We start from the raw sequence: 23,609 nt of genomic DNA, 5'->3' as shown, positions 1-23,609 counted from the left end.
TCCTTTTGGCCATTACCCAGATCTCATGACCATAGGTGAGGGTGGGAACGTAGATTGATCGGTAAATTGAAAGCTTTGCCCCCGACTCAGCTTCCTCTTCACCACGACAGTCAGATACAGTGACAGCATCGCTGCCGACGCTGCACCAATCTGTCTATCAATCTCACGCTCCACACGTCCCGAGATACTTGAACTCCTCCACTTGAGACAAGGACTCTCCACCGACCTGAAGAGGGGAGTGCACCTTTCTCCGATGGAGAACCATGGCCACAGATTTGGAGGTGCTAATCCTCATCGTGAATACAAGCAGCCTGCGAGTGTCCTTAGCAGGGTGGCTGGGCGCACCCTTCGAGATTGGGTGAGGAGCTCAGTTCCCTGGCAGGAGCTCAGAGTCATTGCTGAAGATAATGGATGGATGGATGGATGGATGGATGGATGGATGGACGGACGGACGGACGGACGGACGGACAGACCAATGGATGGAATTTCATTATATTTGTATTGCTCTGCAGTCCTAGCAACTGCTCTCTCATGTTAAGGGCCAAATCCTGATTTGACCCAGCAGTACACAAGTACAATATCCCAGTGGAGCTGTTGAATTGCCGGGCAGCATCACATAATTATATTGTTATCTGGGGAAAACACCCTTTGGTTGATATTATGTGATGAAAATAAGAAAGGAAAAAATATCTTAAGAACATCATAATGCAAGGTGAGTAGGGGTTTCTTACATAATGGTATGTGACTGGATTTCTCCAGTCTGGTGTGAAATAACATAGAGGATTAATGTTAATGCACATCTTGACATGAATTTAGAATTATGTATTCTCATATGAGCTGAGAAATAAATTGTATTCTGTTGTATAATTTAGTACAGTTCCTGTAAATGTTATAAATTAAACCAGCTCCATAAATTATTGAAACTGATATTTTCTGTTGTCTGTTTTTATTTTCCCCTACTGTTAACACTAAACTTGATGTGAAAAAATATTGTTTCAGCTTCATATTTTCAGTTTATTATAGTATAATCACTGCCTAAAACAAAATATTGGGTTAAACTTCAACACATTTTTTGAAGATGCATACACTACATGTAAATAGTTTGCGGACGAGAATTAATACATGACATCTTTCTGCAGCGTCCTTCTTGGTTATAAAGATCTAACCCAGCTTTTATTGCTAGCTGCGGTGTGTGCTCTACTATGCCCATATAATAAGCTAATAAGAGACCAGTTCTGCATGAACACATTATGCATAAACATTAATGTTTCCACATATGGTAAATGGTAAATGGCATGTACTTATATAGCGCCTTTATTCAAGTTAGGAGACTTGACCAAAGCACTTTACACTACATTCATTCACCCATTCACACACACACTCACACACTGATGGTGGCAAGCTACATTGTAGCCACAGCTGCCCTGGGGCTCACTGACAGAAGCGAAGCATGTACACTGGCGCCACCAGGCCCTCTGACCACCATCAGTAGACAATGCAGGTGAAGTGTCTTGCCCAAGGACACAACGACAATGAAAGTCGGAGTCGGGGCTTGAACCGTCAACCCTTCGATTACAGGGCAAACTCCTCCATCCAACGCCACTGTCGCCCTTATGCTTGGATTTTGATTGAATGCGCGCCCTCATGTTTTCTAGCTACTAGCTCAATCAAAGAAAGATGAAATTAACTTAAAGTTATTGGTTTATCATTGAGCAAATCCTTCAATATAACAATGCAAACAATGTTTAATTCAAGTGTTGGATTGGATTTGCGTTTTGAATTGATTTTAACACATTCTAATTGCTCTAAATTAGCCAAAAGCTAGTTTAACCACATTCCAAAATCTTCAAGATAAAATCTGGTTCTAAAACATAAAATAAATGCTGAACTGTGATATTATTTTATTTGATCATAATTCTCAACCATGCTTTTCCTTCTTCTGTGTACATAGTAGCTTAGTTTTCTTTAGTTTCAGTATTTTAGTCAAGTGTTTTTAAACGAAATATGTTTGAGTTTGTGCCGAATGATTTTTGTTAAGCAACTCATATTTTGAATGGAAGTTGTGGTGACTTTATTCTATCTTAAAAAAAATACATGCGCAGAGTTATTTGTTTAACCATGACTTGGGCTCAATTCACACTTTTATGTGTTGTTCTAACACACAATAGGACATGTGTTTACAAGCAATATATGACTAAATACTGTATATGACCGAATATTATCTGATTAAATAACATATTTACCAGCCCTACTGGGGTGGGCAATGCATGTATTTATTATAGTTGCACAACACTGCTAACAAGGCTAGAAATGTAATCTCTTTTGCAGTTACAGAAGCACTACACTGAAGGGGTGATCCACTACTAAATTTGATCTGCATTTAGTTGTTTCAAGTTCAGAACCTGGAATACCAATAATGAATAAACCTTTTGTGAAAACATGAAAAATTTGTGTTTTATGTTTTTATTGTCATCAGAACACCCTCCAAATAAAACAAGAAATAAAAAGTATAGATTTTTTGCTAAATGCAAGGCTGGATTTAATTATTTTTAAATTCAATTCAATTCAAAAACACTTTATCGATCCCAAAAAGAAAATCAAATAAAACCAGAATTACAGGCTCTCAACAAGTGTGATCCAACACGATCATATTCGCATTGATACCTCAGAGCAGATCAGAATAACCATATCCTACCTTAAAAGATTAAAAATAGCAAAAACTCCTGAAGAGCAAAAATCATGTTACTCTATCTAAGCAGATAACCAGCAGAAATTTGTCACCAGTTTGCTCTGTAGATCAACATTACCACATCTTCTGGCATCAGCACCCGCAGAGAACCTGTACCATAGATTCAACATTTTATCTGGAAAAACAACCCTCTGAAAAACAGCCTAATCATATTCCTGCTCCACATACTGTACATGTTCTTGCTTTCCTTGCACTTTTACACCACCTACTTCTTACATAGTGCTGAATCATAATTTATTTATATTGTTCACTAAGTAAACTTGCTGAGCAAACAGCAACTTATATTTAAGGTATGTATAAAAAATAACTAAACATCAATAAAAACAAGGACTTGTAAAAAGGAAACACAACATGATCAGGTTCTAATATTATACAGTTTATGTGCGTTTTTGTGTTTTTTTCTATGCATAAAAGGCATCATATTAATGGTTAAAAAAATCATTATAGTACAGGAACCTTAAAGTAGTCAACCTTTTGAGCAATCCCCCCCCCCTCTTTTTTCATCCATCCATCCATCCATCCATCCATCCATCCATCCATCCATCCATCTTAATATTGCTGGGTTGGCAGGGTAGACTGGTACCTATCTCTGGCAGTCAATAGGTAAAAGAAGGAATAAACACTAAATGGGCTGAAAAAAAAAAGATTGTTTTTTTTTAATACATATTTGTACATGAAACACCTTTTTGTGGCAGTGTCTCCAAAAATTGTCACTGTACTAAAGAGAATGTTTGGTGCTGAATGTTTTGTTAAATAGCTATTTGAATCCACTTAAAAACAATTGAGATTTTCTCTTTTTAATTTGAGCCGATACCAATTTAAATGTACTCAGCCAAAAATCTTTTGTTGCAGCTTTTGATTTTATTATGGCAACCCTAATAGAATGAAAATCTAGATGGATGAATGGATGGATGGGTTGATGGACAGCGGACAGATGGACCGATGTCCATTCCACAAAAGGAGGTATAAGATATTGGTTTGCAATTTTTTTTTTATAATACAGACACCAGCTCCCAAATAAACATGATGTTAGCAATTGATGAGTGAAAAATCAAACGTTGTTTGTAAAAATCGAGTCTTATATTCTTGTCAGGCTTTTTAGCTGTTTAATGGAACTGTACATTATGTCATGACCTTGGCACTGACAACTGGATTATTGGCTCATTTCATCCACCTGCCTAGCTGCCTACCTTTTCATTATCACTCATCAGATACACCTGTTCAGGTTTCTATTTAAATGGCTTGGTCCCATCAGTGCCAAATTATTCAAGCCGTAGGTGAGATTTCTCTTGGTTACCCAATGTGTTTTTCTGATTGCCTGATCCTGACTAGTCTCTGCCCCTGGACTTCTGAGCCTGCCTGCCCCTTTTCTGATCTGTTTGCCTGACCTGTCTTTGGACTTACATTGGATTATGCCATGCTAGCTACCTTGGATCTGTCTCCCGACCCCGGCCTGGATTTCCTTTCGGTACCTCTTCGAGCTCTGATCTTCTGGCCTGGACTTCTGCTTCTTCATCAACACTGGCTTGGGATTCTCCTTCAGGATACTTCTGCTCTTCCTCATCAGCTGGCCACTACGCGTCATGTCTGCTCTGAAGCCTTTGGCTTCTATTCCTGGAACTCTTTGGGCGGCCTCCGCCGCATGCTGTGGAAAATGATCTGACTGGAATCTACTCCTTCCTCTCTGCTTGGACTGATCTTAATAACAAGGTTAGTGACTCACATGCTCACTACGTTCCCCGTCAGAGTTACGTGGTCGCCAGGCTTGGGGTGGGAACGATTTTCAGCCCTGGTATTTTTCCATCTACACCAGCCCATTTATACCCTGCACCCCCCACCACCCCCACACCCACCAAACAATTAACCAATCTATCTTCAATCATCACACAACAACCATCACCAATACTTCTATAATGCGGTTTTACCGGCTTTGGTTATTAACCTGGACACAACAGTGACTGCTGCTGCTGCATTACGTCCACACTCACCACATCAGCAGGGTTATCAGATGTCACTGACTCCCGTTCAGAAACTGCCTGGATATACAAAATTGTGCCCAATTTGAACCAAAGTGTATTGATCTCTTAGGCCATAAATTTAAAGAAAAAGATTTTTTACCTAGAGACGACCATCCTAAACTGCCAGATTGGGAAACATCCCAACCTGGCAACATTGCATGTAGGACAGGAAATGTTAGCCTTTAGATGCAAAACCCTATCATGCACACATTTTTGCAAAATATTCTAACATAAATTAAATAAATAAATATGAGAGGAACATCATAGCTTGGTTTAAAGAAAGCATTTTAGTTTTATCATAATTTAGTTTGTTGTAACGATTTAAAGAAAGTTAGAAGACATAGAAAGTTACACCATATGCCTACCGTCACAAAGATTTGCATGACAAGGAAGGCCTTTATACATACTGCATGCATCATTTAATATTGTATTAGTTCTTGAGCTCCTTGGGTTACGGTCACAGGTAGGAGCTTCGGCCAGAGAGTAAGTGTTGGGGCCAGTATGATTTAATATTTGCTGAAATTAGGACCGGCCCACCAGGCAAATGCCTGGAATCACAGATTACCAGGCCAAGCCTGGTGGTCACTAACCTGGGTTTCTCTCTCTACAGAGATTCCAGCAATCTAATCCTAGCTGTCTAACTCCAAGCAATTAATTAAATGCTGTTTATAAATCCCTTCAGAGTGTTTGACTTAATTCTGGTTCCTGAAACATTATTTCTGTTATTTTTACAATTTGTGTGGCATATAAAGCCATTTAAGTTAATGCAGTGTTTAGAATTTAAACTGTGATTTAGAGCTCTTTGTATTATGTAGCAGTATATAAATCTATGGCCCAGAAACAGAAAGCATCAGTTCAGTTGTAAATTTGGAATACAACATCATATAACAGAAGGTGTGCCCTGCATCTCTGTGACAGTTTCTGTTAGACCTTGCTACATATTACCTACATCACTGTCACTCACTGACACGACTAATACAGGAGGTTGCATTCTTTTGAAGACCATTTTACTGTCTTTAATCTTAGTTGCCGTTAAAGAGATATTCAGATTATTTATTTCAAGGCCTGAGTATTTTATATGTTTGTAAGGCACTATAAATTAGTTATTTGAATGAAGTGTGCTGTCCTTTAAGATGTAATTTGCATATTTTGATCTGTGGAATATTCCAGCACTGAGGAATAAAGAAAACTTTAATGGAATGGTAGCAAAAGTATTTGCTTCCATTTTAAGTGTAAGTTTCCAATCAAAAGCATTATCTTGGGAGCAGATCATTAGACAATGAAGGATAGCTGAGAGAATCAGAGTGCATAAGCATTTCAGCTGTGTTTCTGCAACTCTAAGGTTCTACTGATGTTTAATTTGAGATTAAGTTTTGATCATATTCCAAAAATCTTTTAATCTGCCGCTATAAATTAAACTTTTAAATAGTAAAGAACTCTGATATAGTTGCATTTGGAAACAACTTGTAGACTCCTATTATACATAAACAGAGTTGACATGCACAAGACAGAGGCGGTTCAAAGCACAAGCAGACTATGCAATTTCCAAAGTCATACCTGACTTAAATGTGCCACACTTTCCAATCTTGTCATAATAATATAAAAATGTTAACGTGAGTCACACTGTATGTTAATGTTAACATGTCGTATTGTAAGAGGGAAGATACCACATTGCACAGCTACTTGCTGTAGCAAAAACACGTCAGGAAAAATAATCAGAGATAGCTAAAGGCCAAACTACAATTTTACAACAAGTTCTAAGTCTTGATGCATTTTAGCCTGTAGCTGTAAAGAAGCAAAGAGAGGAGTGGGATGAAAAGGAAAATATGAGGCTCTTCATTGGCTGTATGGTTAGTGCTAAATCAGTGCTCAATGGGATGGCCAAACTAAACCACCATATGCCAGAATATCAAGCCAGTGGTGGCAAACATCTAAGAATCTAATTAATTGAAGAACATGACCCAGCTTCAGAAACCCCAACTTTTAAGCTGTTTTGTGTATTTCCAAGTTTGTTTTGTATATAACAACAGTATCATTAGTAAGAACAGATGGAAGCCAATTGATATTAATTGAATAACAAATATAAGATCCATAAGCAAGAACAGTGAACAGTTTTACATCAGAGGACTCCTTATTATTTATAAATGACACCTTATTAGGAAATTAATTTGGAAATTTACTAGTTCTGAATGAGTACCTTGCCAACATTAACAGAATTAAGATACTTACTTACCAACCCCCCCATTTAAGTCCCTATATATATATATATATATATATATATATATATATATATATATATATATATATATATATATATATATATATATTAGATTGACTGATTGCTTTGCTGCATTATTTTGCTCTATCAGATGGACTTTCACAAAGAGTAATCAAGTGAAGCAACAAAGACTGGTGTAGTTCTGTCTGAAAAGCTTTTTTAAATGCACTTTAGAGCGAACACGTGAGATGTTTCCTTAATGCTTGGAGGAAAAGTAATTCTTTGAATAAAGCTTTGATGGGCTAATTTAAATAGCTGAAAAACTGAACTGCTTTCAAAGGCTGATTTTGTTAATACATCAGAAGGCGGGGTTGTCTGACCTCAACAAAAAGCCCAGTGACTGATGGTGTTACAGCAGATGATAAATTGAAATGGAGTTTGTAAAAAGTAAAGCCAATTACTTGAAAATAGGCGTAGATAAATTTTGCCGCCTAAAAGAAAAACATTTCTAGCAGCTGCTGCTTTTGTCAAAGGAGGTGGGAATCTGTCATCTTGACCTTTACTTCTTACAGCAACATATTATAGCTGACATTGCTTCCCTATCAAACAAAGTTAAAACATATACTTGATAGTGGGCTGATGGGAGCATCTAGTAGTGTATTTTTGTCATAACCTGTAAATGTGTAACACCGATATGTACATCCAAATTTGTCTTCTATAGACATAATATCCTAAAATACATGCTAATATGTAAAAATTCATATGTAAGGTTTTGCTTTATTCTCAGAGGACAAATGACAATGACCAAATGAACCAAACCATTCCATCTGACCACTGGTTAACTGCTGAACTGCTCACACAATCACTTGTGAAAATCTGAACATTTAACCTACTAAAAGTTGATGACTATGGGAGAGTTTAAGAAATCTACAACTTGGTTTGGAAAATTTGCAGGAAAACTGATAGTTATACCTCTGACATATCTGACGTTTATCTAAGACATGCAAAAACCGCTTTAATGTTTTGGCTACAGTGTAAAAATTGTGGCAGAAATCTCACTTGCCCTGAAAAAAAATCCCTGCAGTGAAACATGAGTGTGGAAGCTGCATCTTGCTGGGATGCAGCTTTTGCAGCTACAACAGGGAGGATAATAGAGTTCAAGGGAAAACGAAGTTGCATCAAGGATTTGGAGGATGCAAATGATTTGACGCAGGGTTGAATATTCATTACTAAATAGCTTTATCGCTAAACATCTTTAACATCTAAAACTTTAATGACATACAAATGTGGCTCTAGAAATTGACCAAATATAAACCAAAACCATAATTTTGTATTATTTTTTTTTTTTCGTAATTGGGTTAACATGTTAAATGTTGTCAACTCTTTTATGTTTTTTTTTATTGTAATATAATAAATTAATAATAAAATAAAGATCAAAAACAATTATAAAAAAAATATATGTTGACTAAATACTAAATCCAGTGATGATTTCATTTTTAAGGCCAAATTATCAGGGCTCCATTGTGTGTGTACTTGTTTTTGTGCTCCTGTCTTGGTATCAGGGTGAGAACCAATGTTCTGATTTTAACATCAAATTGAGGATGGCTGTAAACTTAGGACATTTACCTGCTCCTCACGAGCTACTTTACTAACTTAAGTTCATGGCTAAGGAGAGGTATACACTGGTAATGATTAGCTTTAGCGTTATTGTCAGAGTACGAGCATAGAAAGGCTTGAAAATGACTGAGACTCAATGGAAGACAATAGGAGTCAGTACATGGTCCTCACTGAGTAATGCATTCAGTCCAGAGAAGATCGCTGTTGGTGATCCTATTGTCAACTGCTTTAGATTAGATCCTCTGTTGGAGGATCTCATCATCCTTATTAGAGGGCTGGGGATAAATGAGGCACTGAGCTTTCACTCCATGCTCGATGATTAACATCACTGACAGCCTCTCAGCCTCATCTCTTATTTCTGAGTTATCTCTCTCTACTATCTAAATTTGTTTCTTATATTCTCACCTCATTACTGAATTTTACCTGTTTGCCATTTCCAGATTCATGTCACCAGACTAACTGAAGCATTAAGGCTCCCGAGTCATTCAACCATTTGTCGGCCCATCACCTGCAGCTACTAACACACCTTTAATTCTGAGTGAAAAACATGTTTCACATATATTTCAAATCAAATATAATGCTAGAAAATGTTTTGGCCAATTTTTTTCTCTCTTTTTTTTTTTGGACCATTCAGAAATGTCCTATCAATATCTAGCCGTATAACGAAAGTTTTTGAGGTTACTGATAGCTGTATACTCATATCCTGGATTTTCAAGTAAGAGAACTTTTCTGCAATTGTAGTTTTGGTTCTAAAGCAACAACAAATCTCAAAATAATTACACCAGGAACACATTTGACAAGGTAATTGGTATTAATACAAATATAGTAGAACCCATGTCTTCTGAGTTGGTTTGCTATTGCATCAGTTGTCCACACAATACTTTGACCAAAATCTTTGGGTCATCAGGATGTTTTGTGCAAAAATGACACATACTTTTTGCTTTTTTTTGGTCAATATCAGATTTTAATTTGAAACTCTGTTATGGATGTTATTTTTTTTTTTTACTTCCATGTGTTTGAAGTGTGAAGACTTACCTTACTTGAGGCCAGTGAGTCTTTTGGCCCTTTAAATATTGTTCTACATTCTTTTGTGACTTCCAGGGAGTAAGATGGCCATCCACTCCTAAGGAGGTCCACTGCTGTTCCATGTTTTCACAAATCGTAAAAATCACCCTCACTCTGATTCCCTGAAAATGAAATGGCTTTGCAGTGTTTTCGAAACAGAAATGTGTAAGTTTAGTTCTCAAATAGATTTTATGGGGTGGGGTAAAGTGGGATGCTTTTTAAATATCCTTTTGGTTAGTTCAAGTTCTTAGATAGGCTTTGTTTAATGGAGTTCTTGAATCTACAGAAGAAGTTACCTGTAGCTATGGAAATTAGACCTTCTAGCAGGTGATCAATCACACTTATACAGTATAATGATTCAACTAGGGGAGAAACTGATTTCATTTGATAGAAGTGCTAATGATCAAATCATCATTTGAAATCTAAATACCAATGTGCATTCAGTAAATGAGAGGGGAGAATATAACATCATGATTCTAAGCCCAGTGTGTCTATACAGAAGTAGTTATAAGGCTAACTGAACTCAACCTAAAATATTGCCTTATTGACTTGTCTCAAATACAGTTCAGGGAAAACACCAATTCTTAGGACTCACCTTCAGATCATTTTATATTAGAGCGTTGCATCTTTTACGAAAAGGTTTGACATTGTTTTTGTTATTAATGCTGTATTCAATCCATTTCATGTCTTTTTCCATTGAGCGTCTCAACATTTTACAGTTGAGCGTTGCCATCTAGTGGTTACTTTATGCCATCCTCATCCCTACATGGTGCCATAACAAAGTGGAAGGATGAGATTTTGTACTTCCTGTTTGAGGAACTACACAGTACACCTTTGCACAGGCTTTCTGTCATAGGTCAACACAATTTGATTGTGATTTAGAAGAATTATTTCCAGTTTAATAAAACACATTTTGGATGTATTAGAAACATTTCTACTCCTAATTAGCAGGATGGGTTTGATAAATAACTTTCTTGATTCCTCTGTAGAGGGCCCCTAGATGACTTTAATATGAAATGGTGATTTCCAATAATCTTATTTAATTTACATTCTTGTATAACCTTGTAAAATACGTGTGCATAAGCTGCATTATTGTTCAACAAATCAAGAAAAACACAAGAGATAATTAGACTGAGTGAGAAATAAAAAAAAGAACCTTTTTTTTATACTTTTTTAATTGACAGGGAAACAACCTTCAGGACAATGGTTGGTCATCACACAGTAATCAGCAACAAGACATTTGGTAGTTTCCATTTGCTGAGCCTTAAGATGCATCCTGTCCCCTTTCTTTTCCTCTAAACATAGGAATAAAATCTTATTGCAGACAAACAGAGTCTCATCAAATAGACAAAAACAGCAGCTCCCCTTCTTGTAAGGCCTGGGGGGAAGGGATGGGGAGGGGACGCTTGGGTCAACCGCTAAAGGGCTGAAAGAAAAAACAGGCAAGCAAAAAGCAAGCAAGCAAAAGAAAACGAAAAAGCAAACAGAGAGAAAAAAAAAGAACAAGGCATTTATTTAAATAATGTCATGTTCTGTCACAGTTTAACTTTCAGGTTGTATTTGTGAAAGAATTATGCCACATAAAGAGCATGATCATCACTTCAGTGTTGACCAACAAAATGCAACTAATCTAATCGGTCCTTCAAAGAGCATCAGGGCCAAAGCTATTCCTATGTAAAATATATAAGTTTCACTATCACCAGAGTTTTAAAATGTTCAGAGTATTATAAGGAAAAGTGAAAAAAAGCTATTTTTCTTTGCTTTTCTTTCTATAAAACTGTATAAAGAGGACAATGGGCCTCCTACAGCAACTGATGACGCCATATTGCATTGGACCATAAAGAATACGGTCATTTGATCACGATCTTGTCAGATACAAATAATCAGAGCCCAAAGCAATTAGGTAATCAATCTACAAATTGTAACATCTGAAAAGTTAAATATCAAAATCTCTAAAACATCCAGATGATTCCTCCCCAAAAGTTTTTTTTTTTTTTCATCAAATCAGAACATGCAATATTTAAAAGCGCTTTCCTCAAAAACGGGATTTATATATCAAGATCCAAAGATCTGTAAATCATAAAAAAAGATTCTGCTATCTTTCTATCAAACTGTATTAATTAACAGGGCAATTATACCTTTAGAAAGGGGCTGTCTGTGCTCTAACAAAAACAGGGAGGTAGAAAAGAAGCTGTCCTAACACTACATAAAATCTCCCCATTGCAGATAATCTGTGCAGAAAAAAGGACAAGAAACAAGACGGCCACATACAGTACTGTATAAAAATGTCAGGGAGAATTAAGAACTGTGCGATGTTCAGGAAGCAATGACAATCAATCCAAGTCCATGTTCTTACCTGCCTCCCAGTTTGGAAGAACAGTTCTATAAAGGAATGCACCAGCACTCAATCCTGCTCATAGGCAACAACATGTGAGGCTGACACACTCTACTTATCAGTTACCTATGTTTATCTTTATTTAGACCTCAACATGCATACAGAGTGGGAGAGGAAATGCTAATGAGCGTGCAAAAAAGTAATGACTGAATGTAATTATGACGGCTATATTCATCTTTACTACTGATCTCTCTTTAGGATCTCCAAGTAACCTTTTTATATAAGTCACGTCTCTATAATAAGTCAGATTTTTTAAAGGTATAGTGGGGGATGTTTTTTTTCTGGGTGGATCATCAAAATTATTCAACCTCCTCATTGTCAATCATTCTGGTGATACGTTTACGTAAGGCCGTCCTATGTGCTCGTCCATATTTGTACTGGTGAATCTGACATGGTGGAAAAATTGCAAATCTTCTTTTGGAAAGTAAGCCTGTATGAGTGATGCCAACAGCAACTTTTAAACAGAGGGTGCACGAGGAGAAACAGGCTTGTGCACGCTCTCGCACGCGTTTAATAGGCGTTCCTCCTCGGGAGAGCGTACAGTGTTCTGCATGTGTAGAGGGCGGGTCTTTTCAACAATCCTCCACTATACCTTTAAATATTCATCAACTAAGATTGCTTGAAATATTTTTTTGCAATTTTCCCAAACACAAATTAGCAGATATTCTGCTCATCTTAAGGGCAAATATCATCAAAATCTAGAGTTCGGATTCGGAGGCTTAAAAATCTTGATTGTTTGAAGCATTAAATATTTTAGTTTGCAGTGACCGCCGGGATGATGACATCCAGACCAAATATCCTTAATTTTTGACTGCCATATAGACTTAGAGTAGTTACACAACCATAACCATAAAAGTTGGACTGATTTAATGTGAAAAAACATAATATTTTCAACAATTTCCCTTTACTGCTACTTTATTGTAAACATCCAATGAACAGCTCGCTAATATAAAGTATTGTGTTGATGCCAAGGGAGGATCAATTACAATGCTGGTCAGAACTAAAGCAGAAATTACAGTTAGCTAAATAACCGCGAGAAAATAACCAAATTTTAGATTCTCAAATATTTTTTCAGGGTTCATTTTGGCTGCAAATTACTGATCAACTGGATTTGACATAGAGCATTATTCTAATGTAAAACAGCACCTTGGACACCTGAATTCCTCCTCCTTATTGGATATTTACTCAATAAATGCTCACTTTAGAAGCTTGAGTTTTAGCTTTATAGTCTAGTGAAACATTACGATGGTAATTTTCAGTTGTACTTTATAAATATGGATCTAGATATAACTATCAGCTATAAGCTGAAACACAACTGAAGTAGAAAAGTTGTTAGACATGATGACATTTACCCTTTAATGTTTTGATTTGGTTGATAAATAACATTTTTAAACCTCTAATTTATTTAATCAATGACAGTATTAAAGCACTTTGGGTTTCTCTCGGGTCGCTGAGGACGTGTGCATGCATCATGCTGACCACTACAAGACATTCAAAATAAGATACATGGAAAAAATAAAATAAAACAAATGTCGCTGTCCCAGCCAGCTGTCTTTAGACATTAATGAAAGTGTACTTCTCATGCACATATGCCAAACCAGACTATGCTGAAAAACAACTGTATCAATTACAATTGTGCTGTGTCAGAGAAGAAGTATGGCTCTGTACAATAACATCCAGACTCTTTCTGTGTTTTGTCATCAACCAGTGTTAATGTAAAGCTGATGAGGGAAATAAAGATGATCTATTCTGAAAGGTGAACTGCTGGTCTACCTTGGAGGGAAAAAAAAGGAAAACAATGTTGGATGACAAATGGCTTATTGAGTCCTCAGTAGAGATGCATGTCACTCTTATGCGTACAGTAACACCTCAGGCAGGTGGGCCGGAGCTTTTGGAGAAACAAAATCTGCAGTATCCAACTCACGGCCACACCCGCCTCATCACAGCCACAATAAGGCCGTGCGTACCTATAGTAGCATGACCGCTAGAAATAGTAATACCCCTTTACCATCATATAAAAAAATTTGTTTATATATCATATACTTATAACAGTTCTACAGTATGTATGAATACAAGGATGTGGCTGTCTTATGTAGTGTGGATGTCACTATATTTTCCACATGTATATATTATTATTGCACTCTGGCTACACATATTTAGAAAGTCAGTTTGGTTGTCTTTAGATGTACAGAAACACAGGTGTCAGAGCTGATCCAGCCGAAATACAGCCACAGAAGAGAGGCTCAGTGATGCCACTTTTAAGCCTTTTTTTTTTTTTTAGTTATGCATACTCCTTCAACTTTTTCACATGTAGTCACATGACAACCACCAACTTTATTTTTTTATGATGGGATTTCATATGATAGCATTTTAAAATGAACCTTTGTAAATAAGACTCTAAAAAGTATAACAATTTTAACCTTCTAAGTAGCTGTGATGACAGATGCAAGTCTTTCAGAGTGTGTTGCTACCAGCTTTGTCCATTTTTCTTATTTTTGAAATAGCCCAAATTCAGTTTAACTGCATGGAGAAGATCTATATAAAGTTTGCTGTCAATTTGTTACATTAATCTCAATTGGATTTTGGACTTTGGGCACTATTTAGACTTTGTTTGGGCCGTTCAAATACATTTTGATTGAAACCATTCCATTAAACCTCTGGCTATATGTTTAAGACTTTAAACCTCTGACAGTTTTTTCTTTCCAGGTTTGTCCTTTTCATGGCTGCATCCATCTTCCAACAATGCCCAACTCTCTTTTCCTTAATGAAAGAAAAAAAAAAAAAACATATGCTGGTACTAATGCTACCATGGGTATAGTGGTTTCGGGGTAGGTGCAGTGTTATGTTTCTGCCAAACATTATGTTTTGCAATGATTCAGTATTTTGGCTTCATCTGATCAAACTTCCTCTTGTTCACTGTGTGGTGTGGAAAACTGGAATTAAGAACTAATGTGAAAAAGTTAAATGGATAAGAAGATTTTAGAAGGACAATACAGATGGTTCCAGATTAGGTATTTGTAATTTCATAAAGTGTGTCATAATCATTTGTTCACTAAACCCAGCTAAAAAATCCCTTATTTTAAAAATCAACTCATAAAAAGTTATTCAAACTTTACCTAAAGGATCATTTTAAATATACATCTATTTATTTCTCTATATTGATTAGACCCATCTAAATGAAACTTGTTTGCACCACTGAGCCTGCTTCTCCAGACTCTTGTTGAGACACCAGTTACACAAAAAGTCTAAGACAAAACTACAGAAAAAACACATCACACGCCAGTTCTCCTCTGATGCTTTGTCAAAATAGAAAAATAAACTCCCTCCCCTTGCAGTTTGAGAGGAGGGTCAACCGTCTTCACAACTCTCTCTAGATCTTTTACAAGAAACATACATTCACAAGAGGACACCAGAGGAAATACGAGCAACTTGAAATTCAAACTTGTGTGCAAAAACATTATATGTAGACCTCTATAAAAATATGTGCATATGGATAGAGCTATCTTTAAATCTCACCAAATACAGTATTTTTTTCCTTTTATTTACACTTGACAAAAGAAAGCTATAGCTCTGCCATGCCCCCCCCCTCTCTCTCTGTTGTCACGAGAATGAACAAGTTCGACTTGGGTGAAGATGGATCTGACAAAACTCGCACTTAGCACAGCTCATTTACACACTCGCTCTCTCTCTCTCTCTGATCAATGTGATCGAGGAGCAGAGAAGGGGTGAGCAGAACTTCTGCAAAAAACCTGAAGTTGCATATCCCACTGTTCCCCCTCCCACGTTTGCGTTTCACAAACCGCCTGCCCCGTTACAAAAAAAGGGGAAAAAAAGGGTCGACGGTCACCAGCCAGACGCTGCTTCCTGATTTGCTCACGTGGGTGAGGACAGTATGAAAAAAAACTTTGGCTACAGAGTAAGGTGGCTTCAGTCCTGTTGCGTGGTGAAGGGGATCAGCCATTGACACAGTACAGTGAGTGATACTTATAATAGTCCGGCCTCAGTGGATTTCTTTTTTTTTTTTTTTTTTCCCGCAAAAGAAAGAAAACCTTTCCCGTCAACTGTTTTTCCATAAGAAGTTTGTACCCATGTCTTTCTGCAAATATTTTTTTTTTCAACTAAACAAAATATTATCTCATTCTTTCTTCAACATGAAACACTGCTGAGGTCAGCTGAGGGGTTTCTAGTTCACCTTTAAAGACTTTATAATGCATCTCCTGAATGCAACTCTGAAAGCTCACTGGGCGGTCCTCCGATTCTTTGCGCTAAAACCAGGACTGCTTCCCAGTCTGTTGTTGAAAGGGGAAGAGCAGGCAGCAGATTCTGGCTCGCCTGTGTACCTGGACTGTGGTTGGTCATAGGTGAACCGGGGTAACGGGATGCAGTCTCCTGCGAGGGGGGAGTGCCTCATGACAGGCTGTGAGAAAGGCATAACGGTTGGTAGAAGAGGTGCATGGGGTTGAATGAAGACATTTGGGCTGATGGGGATGTGAGGCGGGGGTGTGTGTGTCTGGGTGGATCCCTTTGATGGGGTCAGTGTGTGTGACGGTGAATGTGCGTCCAGTGGCACGTGGATTGGTGTTAGTGGTGTTTGCATCTGTGTGCGGAGCTGCCCATCTGCAGGCGTGTCTGAATGCAGCGTTAAGTCGTTGGATGGTGTCCTACGCCGAAGCATCATGCTGCAGTCAGCTAGCTTTGGAGGTGAGGGTAGCAGGGGCTGTTCCTTTTCTGCAGGTGGGTGGATGGATATGCAGGGAGGGCTTGTCTTCTTCTTTCGTTGCCTACCACCAACTGATTGCACCCTCACTGGAAAGGCCTGAGTGCCTTTATCTGACCGGTGGGTCTCCAGCGTAAAACTTTGGCTGTCAGTGGTTATGACGGCCTTTGGGAGGCAAACCTCGATAGAGTGACGCCGCTGTTCATCCAAGGGACCTGCTGGCTCTGACTGAGGTTTCTCCAGGAAGCCATGGTTATCAACACTAAAGCCTTTCTTGATGTCTTTTGATCCTTCCCCGAGCAGACTGAGGGTGCTTCTGTTGGATGGAGGGGGCAGCGTGGGAATCAAATCTAGGGAGTGTGGTGAGCCGTAAGGGGACAGAGAGTGGCTGCGGCCTGCCTTCCGTCTGTTGTCCTGTTCCCCTCCCTCCTCATCCCTCCACCTATGGCGAGCGGAGCTGGTGATATGATACACCTCTGCGTCGGCCGGGTCCGAAAGTGAAATGGCAGATGGGGCCCTGGGCCTGCGAAGACTGCTGGAGCGAGAGGGCAGGCGTGTTGAGGGAGGTGGAGGGAGTAGAAAGGATGGAGTGTATGGGAGAGGCAGGAGAGAGGATGGCGATGGAGGAAGAGAAGAGGGAGATTTGGAGCATGGGGGGAGGGCTGAGGAGGAAGAGCACAGAGGGGGTAATGGGGAGAGAGAGGAAGATGAGCGGGAAGGTAGATGAGCTGAGCTGGACCTCTCCTGTTGCTCACAGCTCTGGGATTCCACAGAATCGACTTTAACTGCCCCCTGCATAACAAATAAAATGGCTTAGTTAGCAACTATCAGTGGCTTTAAACTAAACACAACTTCAAGATAATGAGTCATGGAAATCATTCCAAAGAAATAACATAAGCATTAGCATAAGCATTATGATTCAAAAGACCAATCACATAGCCCATGCAAAACAGAAGACTCCAACAATCCAGAAGAACAAGGGATGGTTATCTGATTTGCATCTGATTTGGACAGTTTGCAGGAGGATGGACCTCCATGCTGCTTAAACTCATCAGTGCTCCAACTAGAGTTTGCTTTGGTGCAAGCCAACAGAATTGATAAAGACTCCTGAATAGGTGTTGAAATGTCTTTAAAAACTGAGTGAAAGTCTGGTGCTTAACTTCAGGATAAGTTAAGAAAATGAAAGTGAATTGGAAATAAATTAAGAGCTTTACATTGACTCAGCAGTATGCTACTTTCAGTCTCATTGGCTTTATGAAAAAAATGCAAATATATTCCTATATTTAAACCTTGCAGTTGCCAATATACAGTAAATTTCAAACATGTTTTAAACATATTGGCATAGAGATCCATCTAAAAAGTGATTTAAAGGCATTTTATGAAATAAACCGCCACAAAGCAGCCCATAACTGTGTAGTGGGAGGAGAATGATTGACTGTTTTTAATTGTATGGCTACAAATCAGGAAGATTGATAGTATTTGTATTCATGACCCTGATTAAATCCTATGTGAAACCTTTTGCTCCAAATCCAAAATCTATCAACTGAATCTTATTTTTATCTATGGCTGCACTTTGAATGTGGGAAGTTGAACCTTCATTTCAAAGTTTAAAGTTGCATCTGCTGAGAAAATATTCAGCACATTATGTAGGAAAGGTTTTTGATGATTACTCTCACTGGTGATCGCTGTAGTCCAATAGCCCCAGTAGCAGCGTTGTTACCCTTTCCAGTCTGATACTGTAGATGTCAATTAAATCCATTTCACATCTGTTTTCAATTCTTTCAGTTGAGTCCTGTTGTGCTACCCTTTGACATAAATTGCCCACTTCATGCTGTTAGACAAGTTCTATTTAAGTAATTTTGGATTCTATAGCCAATCCAGTTGTCAGGCCACGAGGGTCTAGCAAAAATAAACCAAAAACATTCGGCTTGATTACAGTTAAATCGAAATGACTTAATATTCTTCTTTCCTAGAGAGTCCTGTTGGTTTGGATAGTTATTTCTTCTGATAATTGGAATCAGGTTATACATTGAATCAGGTTATACATTTTATACATGTTAAAGTTTGTTTAATAATCTAGAATTTTAACTGACAAAAATAGGAAAGCAGAATTAATCCATAAGTGGGAAAAATAACTGTTTATGATACTGCATGACACCAAATGTGTTTGCTGGTACTTTCTCACCTGTCTGTGCAGGGCCCGTGGTGAGGGGCCAGGTGTTGGCGGGGCAATGCGGGGTAAAGTGAGGGAGGGAGTAGACTGGGGATGAAGAGGGGATGCATCTGGAACCTGCAGCAAAGAGCGGCTCTCACAGGGCTGGGATTGGACCGACACTACAGAGGCTGCAGGATAAAAAAAATAAAGAGTTTATCGCTCAAGATCAGATCAGATCTATATCACTGTAGAAACATGCAACTTTGGAAAAATGTCATGCATGATTAGTACTGTGCAGAAACATATATCAGCTTCTAATAGACTGTATAAATTACACATATAAATAAACACTTTATCAAGATAGAACATCTGGATTTAGAGCAGTAGAGAGAAAGTTCAGATAAACCATTATAAAATTTTAATCATACTGTTGAAACATCAGATGTGCTATCAAAATAAGATGTTTTTTTTGGGAATAAGGGTTTCTAAAACATACAGGGCCTGATCTTCAAAGATTTCAAACATGGCAAACTAATTTGCGTGAGAAAAAAAAGTATTCCACGTGCAATAAAAGGGCAAGTTGCTGGTGATCTGCCATGATTTATTTTAATATATTCCTCAGGCCAATATACAGTGCTTGAAACTATCGATGCTATGAGCGGGGTTCCCCTCTTGAAATACTGACTATGTAGGTTTGGAGATGACACACCGTCATTAAGCAGGTCATGTGACCTGGAAGAACGTATCGCTTTATGGTCACAGGCTCTTATATAGTCATAAAGCGAAGGCCTTTGTGCTACTATTTTTTTGCCTGATTTACTTCTGGTCATGGCTGAGGCAAGGGAAAACTTTAAACCTTCTGAGGAGGCTAAAAAGAGAAAACGTGAAAGGGACTGTGCACGAGGAAAACAAGAGTCTATTTTGGAAAGGACGTTGTTCATTGGCGCAGACTGAAAGAAGAAGCTGGGTGTAAAGCTGATTATTGGTTATTATTTTCAATGTTTAGTAGAAGCTAGAATCCTACAAACAAAAGCTACGAGGGGTGTGAAAGATTTGAAAGTTATAAGTCTAGAGCCCCTAGGGGCCAAAAGTTACATGCCGTGCCTTTAAGTGTAAAAGTATTAAAATATCAGTCACAAAATCTAGAAAAGCTGATTCCGTCTGCTCATTGATCCGCCCCACCGCCCCTCCCTGACAGGGCCTGAGCTATGGTTACATTTACAAACAACTCAATGGCCAACTCCTCTCAAGCTGCTTGACCCAACATACTGAAAAACAGTGTAGATAATTTGACAAAATGCAACTTTACTTTGTGTGTAGAGCCGTTAAAGAACATTGAGGGTAAAACAAAAATCTCTCTTGCCACAAGTTAGAGACGCACACAGTTACACACCTGATATTTAAGCTAACGCAAATAAGCCCAGAAACTGTGATCGCCATTACATTGCGGTGTGATAAATGACCTTGCAGCCGGTCAGTATTTTACGTTTGCATACCCTCCACCCATATTTTTGCACATTTTGCTTATTAGAATATGCTCTGCATTATATGAAGACACACATGCCAAGAAGGTTTGCACATGCTGCAGGCTGAAATACACATGCAAATCAATTTGCATCAGACATTAAGATTGTTTTTGAATGTGCAAACAAATTGCAATGTGTGTTAATACAGAAACTTTTTGAAAATCAGGCCCATAATGGATTGCTTATCAGAACAGAAACTCTATGATGTAGTTTTTTATCAATTTAATATCCACGGATTAAAGTTTGCAAGGATAGTAATAAGGATTTAGATTCGGGTTAAACAAAATGCTTTACATTACTAAAAGTTGTAATGTTATGTTTAGCTCTTAAGAGTTTATAAAAATAAAATAATATTAAAACAAGGCCAATTTGTCAAGCACATTCTGTGTAACCAGAATCTTTACTATTTTGAACTCACATATCCATTGAACCTGTGGGTCCAGATGTAATTTAAAGCCATCATAATGTTCATTCTAATTTAATACCTTCAGATCAAGCTCCAAAGTCAATTATTTACAAAAGAATTTTGTAATTATTATTAATTAGTCTTTTTCCTTAAATACAACTTTGTGACTTTGCAACTTGCCCTGAAAGTTAACTGTTGTCCTCTTTAATATCCATCCTCTCTGAAGCTGAGCAGATGAGCCTGTGTGAAGGTTGTAGAAATTCACATGGATCGGCTCATCCACTACAGTCAGTACCTTGGGACAGAGCTCGGTCTGCCCTCAGCCTGGCCACAACATGCCCTTAGAGTCTGACTGTAGATGAAACAGTTTTTGTCAGTGAAAAAGTTTTCCCTGGGCAGTTTATTCCTGCTTCTACTTTGTTTAGAGGGGGAAAAGTATAGAAAGGAAATGAAAACACCCATGATGTTATCTAAAACTTACTTTTATGTAATGTATACTTCTAGAATTTATAAAATAAAACAGATGAAATAAGTACTGAATTGAAATGATTATTTCCGAATTATTCCTTATTCAAAATATGTTTTACTGTTATAGAAGTAGAATTTATTGTATTTACAGTTATCTCTTAATGTTATTTATCAATTTTAATAGGCCGTAAGCTTTTTTCTTTAGCTCGATTTCATCCCCACAAGAACTGTGCTCACTTCAGTCTTTTTTAATATCATCCGGTGCTGAATAATTCAGAGGCAAAACCCATACATCCATTATAAGTAATGATAATAGCAAAAATCTCTAATAGATCGAGCTTTGATCCTTTCATAATAGAGCCTATATATAAATGACATCCAATAGAAAATATATTGTTCCCCTGAAGGGGGAATTCATAAAGCAACACCAAATACAGACAAATACCAACAAAAAATGTAACAGTAAAACTGTTCCTGTGCAATCAAATAAAAAACTACCAATAATAACTAAAAACAAGTCTGCATTTATTAGTGCAGCATCTTTGTATCCACATAACTACAATGTAAAACTACAAACTTAAATCATAAGATGTTAACCTCAGGTCAACATTTATTTATAGCAGAGCTTGCAAAGCACTGCCATTGTTGAGATAAATGCACCATGGAGGAATATAATCCATATAAAGTTTAGTAATCTGTATTACTGGTAGTGCAGCAATCAGTAACGTGTTAAAACTAAGATAAGTTGAATAGAAATATCTCAAATCATGTGGGAAGATGTTTGAAATTGAAATGTTACCTGCATGCTGGTACTGGGAACTGACATCTACCTCCTTTAAAGGATAGGGGGCACTGGCAGGGCGCACAGGTTGAAACATATAGCTGTCATTTGGCAAAGAATGCATCCTAGACACAGACATCTTGCCTGACGACAGCTGGTCCTGATCGCTGTACTGCAGGTCTTCTTCCTACAGAGGGCGACAAACACCACAAGGTTAAATCAGGCCAAATTCTGTATGAAAAAAATGTCATGCTATGTTAAAACAGGCTAGGAAATTCTTTAGTTCATGCTAAAAATATTTTACAACTCTATGCTTCTACATACTGACCTCCTCAAGTGAATTTGGGCATGGCCCAATATAAGTCCCTCCCATAGAGCTATTGTTGGATCCTGTGCTTTGTCTGCGTTGCCTCTCCTCTTCCATTTCCAATGCAATTTCTGCATCCATCTCTGCATCCTCTTTGGCTTCCTAGGAGGACAGATACATTTGTAACACACATTTTGCAATCACTTTTTGGAGAATTTTACAAGAAAACTATATATTTAGTTAGCTTTTTTTCTGTGTATTTACCTTGTTGCTTTCCTCTAGATGTTTCATCAAAACAGCCACCACCACATTGACCAAAACAAACTGGGCCATGAGCACGAAGGTGACAAAGTATATCGGAGACACCCAGGGTAGGTATGATAAACAGTGGCTTTCATGTGGCTGGCACTCCCTTAAAGTGTCCTTAAGAAACCAAGAGTAGAATTTAGACATGGAAACACAAAAAAAAACACTTTTAACCTCAGATTTGAAATTTAGAAAGGACGCTGCCAGTTAAGTGTTAGCTATTTAACAGCCATAACAGGTGATCAAGTCCCCTGGCTCAAATCTATTTTGTTGGCAGATAAGCTAAGCTGCAACACATTTCAACAATTTTGGAAAAAAAATATATTTTACTTGTTCATTAAGTGTCTGTGTAATCAGTTAATCTCTTCAAATGAGTAAAAATATAGGAAGCTGCTTTTCAGAAGCTTTTGAGTTATTTGTAGTTTAAGATTTTGGGAAAAGGCCTTAATTCAAAAGGGTTTATAAATGCAGTTTTCCAGGATGATATTATGAACTGTATATTATGCTCAGTGGCGCAGTGGGTAGCACTACTGCCTTGCAGCAAGAAGGTTCTGGGTTTGGTTCAGGGTCTTTCTGCAAGGAGTTTGCATGTTCTCCCTGAGCAAGTGTGGGTTCTCTCCGGGTACTCCGGCTTCCTCCCACAGTCCAAAAAAATGACTGTTAGCTTAATTGGCTTCTCTAGATTCTCCTTAGGTGTGAATGGTTGTATGTCCGGTTTGTCTCTGTATTGCCCTGCGATGGACTGGCGACCTTTCTCATCTGTATTCACAATGGGTTTTTTTTTTGCATTGGGGCTGTTATCTTTTCCAGGTGTGGGTAAAGCATTGATCTTATCTTATAAAAATTATTTTGAAATTACTTTTGTCAATCTTCTACTTTTG

The 23,609-nt window shown here is 37.9% G+C and overlaps 1 protein-coding gene across 3 annotated transcripts in view; it reads right to left on the bottom strand.

The window, feature by feature from the left end:
• Positions 1-10,824: 10,824 nt before the first annotated feature.
• The window catches only part of LOC119774425 (voltage-dependent T-type calcium channel subunit alpha-1H-like), a 163,049-nt gene continuing 150,264 nt past the window's right edge, over positions 10,825-23,609 (bottom strand). For 2 of the 3 annotated variants that reach the window (XM_038271941.1, XM_038271940.1), the window contains 5 exons: positions 22,687-22,845; positions 22,444-22,584; positions 22,134-22,302; positions 18,965-19,122; positions 10,825-17,571 (listed from right to left, as the gene is read on the bottom strand). In XM_038271941.1, coding sequence (XP_038127869.1) covers positions 16,300-17,571; positions 18,965-19,122; positions 22,134-22,302; positions 22,444-22,584; positions 22,687-22,845 — 1,899 coding nt within the window. In that variant the 3' untranslated portion in view covers positions 10,825-16,299. The remainder of the gene's footprint in view (positions 17,572-18,964; positions 19,123-22,133; positions 22,303-22,443; positions 22,585-22,686; positions 22,846-23,609) is intronic. The other variant, XM_038271939.1, reaches the window with a different exon arrangement.

This window comes from Cyprinodon tularosa, unplaced genomic scaffold (assembly GCF_016077235.1).
Source record: "Cyprinodon tularosa strain WSP-4 unplaced genomic scaffold, ASM1607723v1 ctg811, whole genome shotgun sequence".
Taxonomy (NCBI): Eukaryota; Metazoa; Chordata; class Actinopteri; order Cyprinodontiformes; family Cyprinodontidae; genus Cyprinodon; species Cyprinodon tularosa.
Note: the sequence above shows the minus strand (reverse complement) of the source record. Positions and strands in the feature narration are given on the sequence as shown.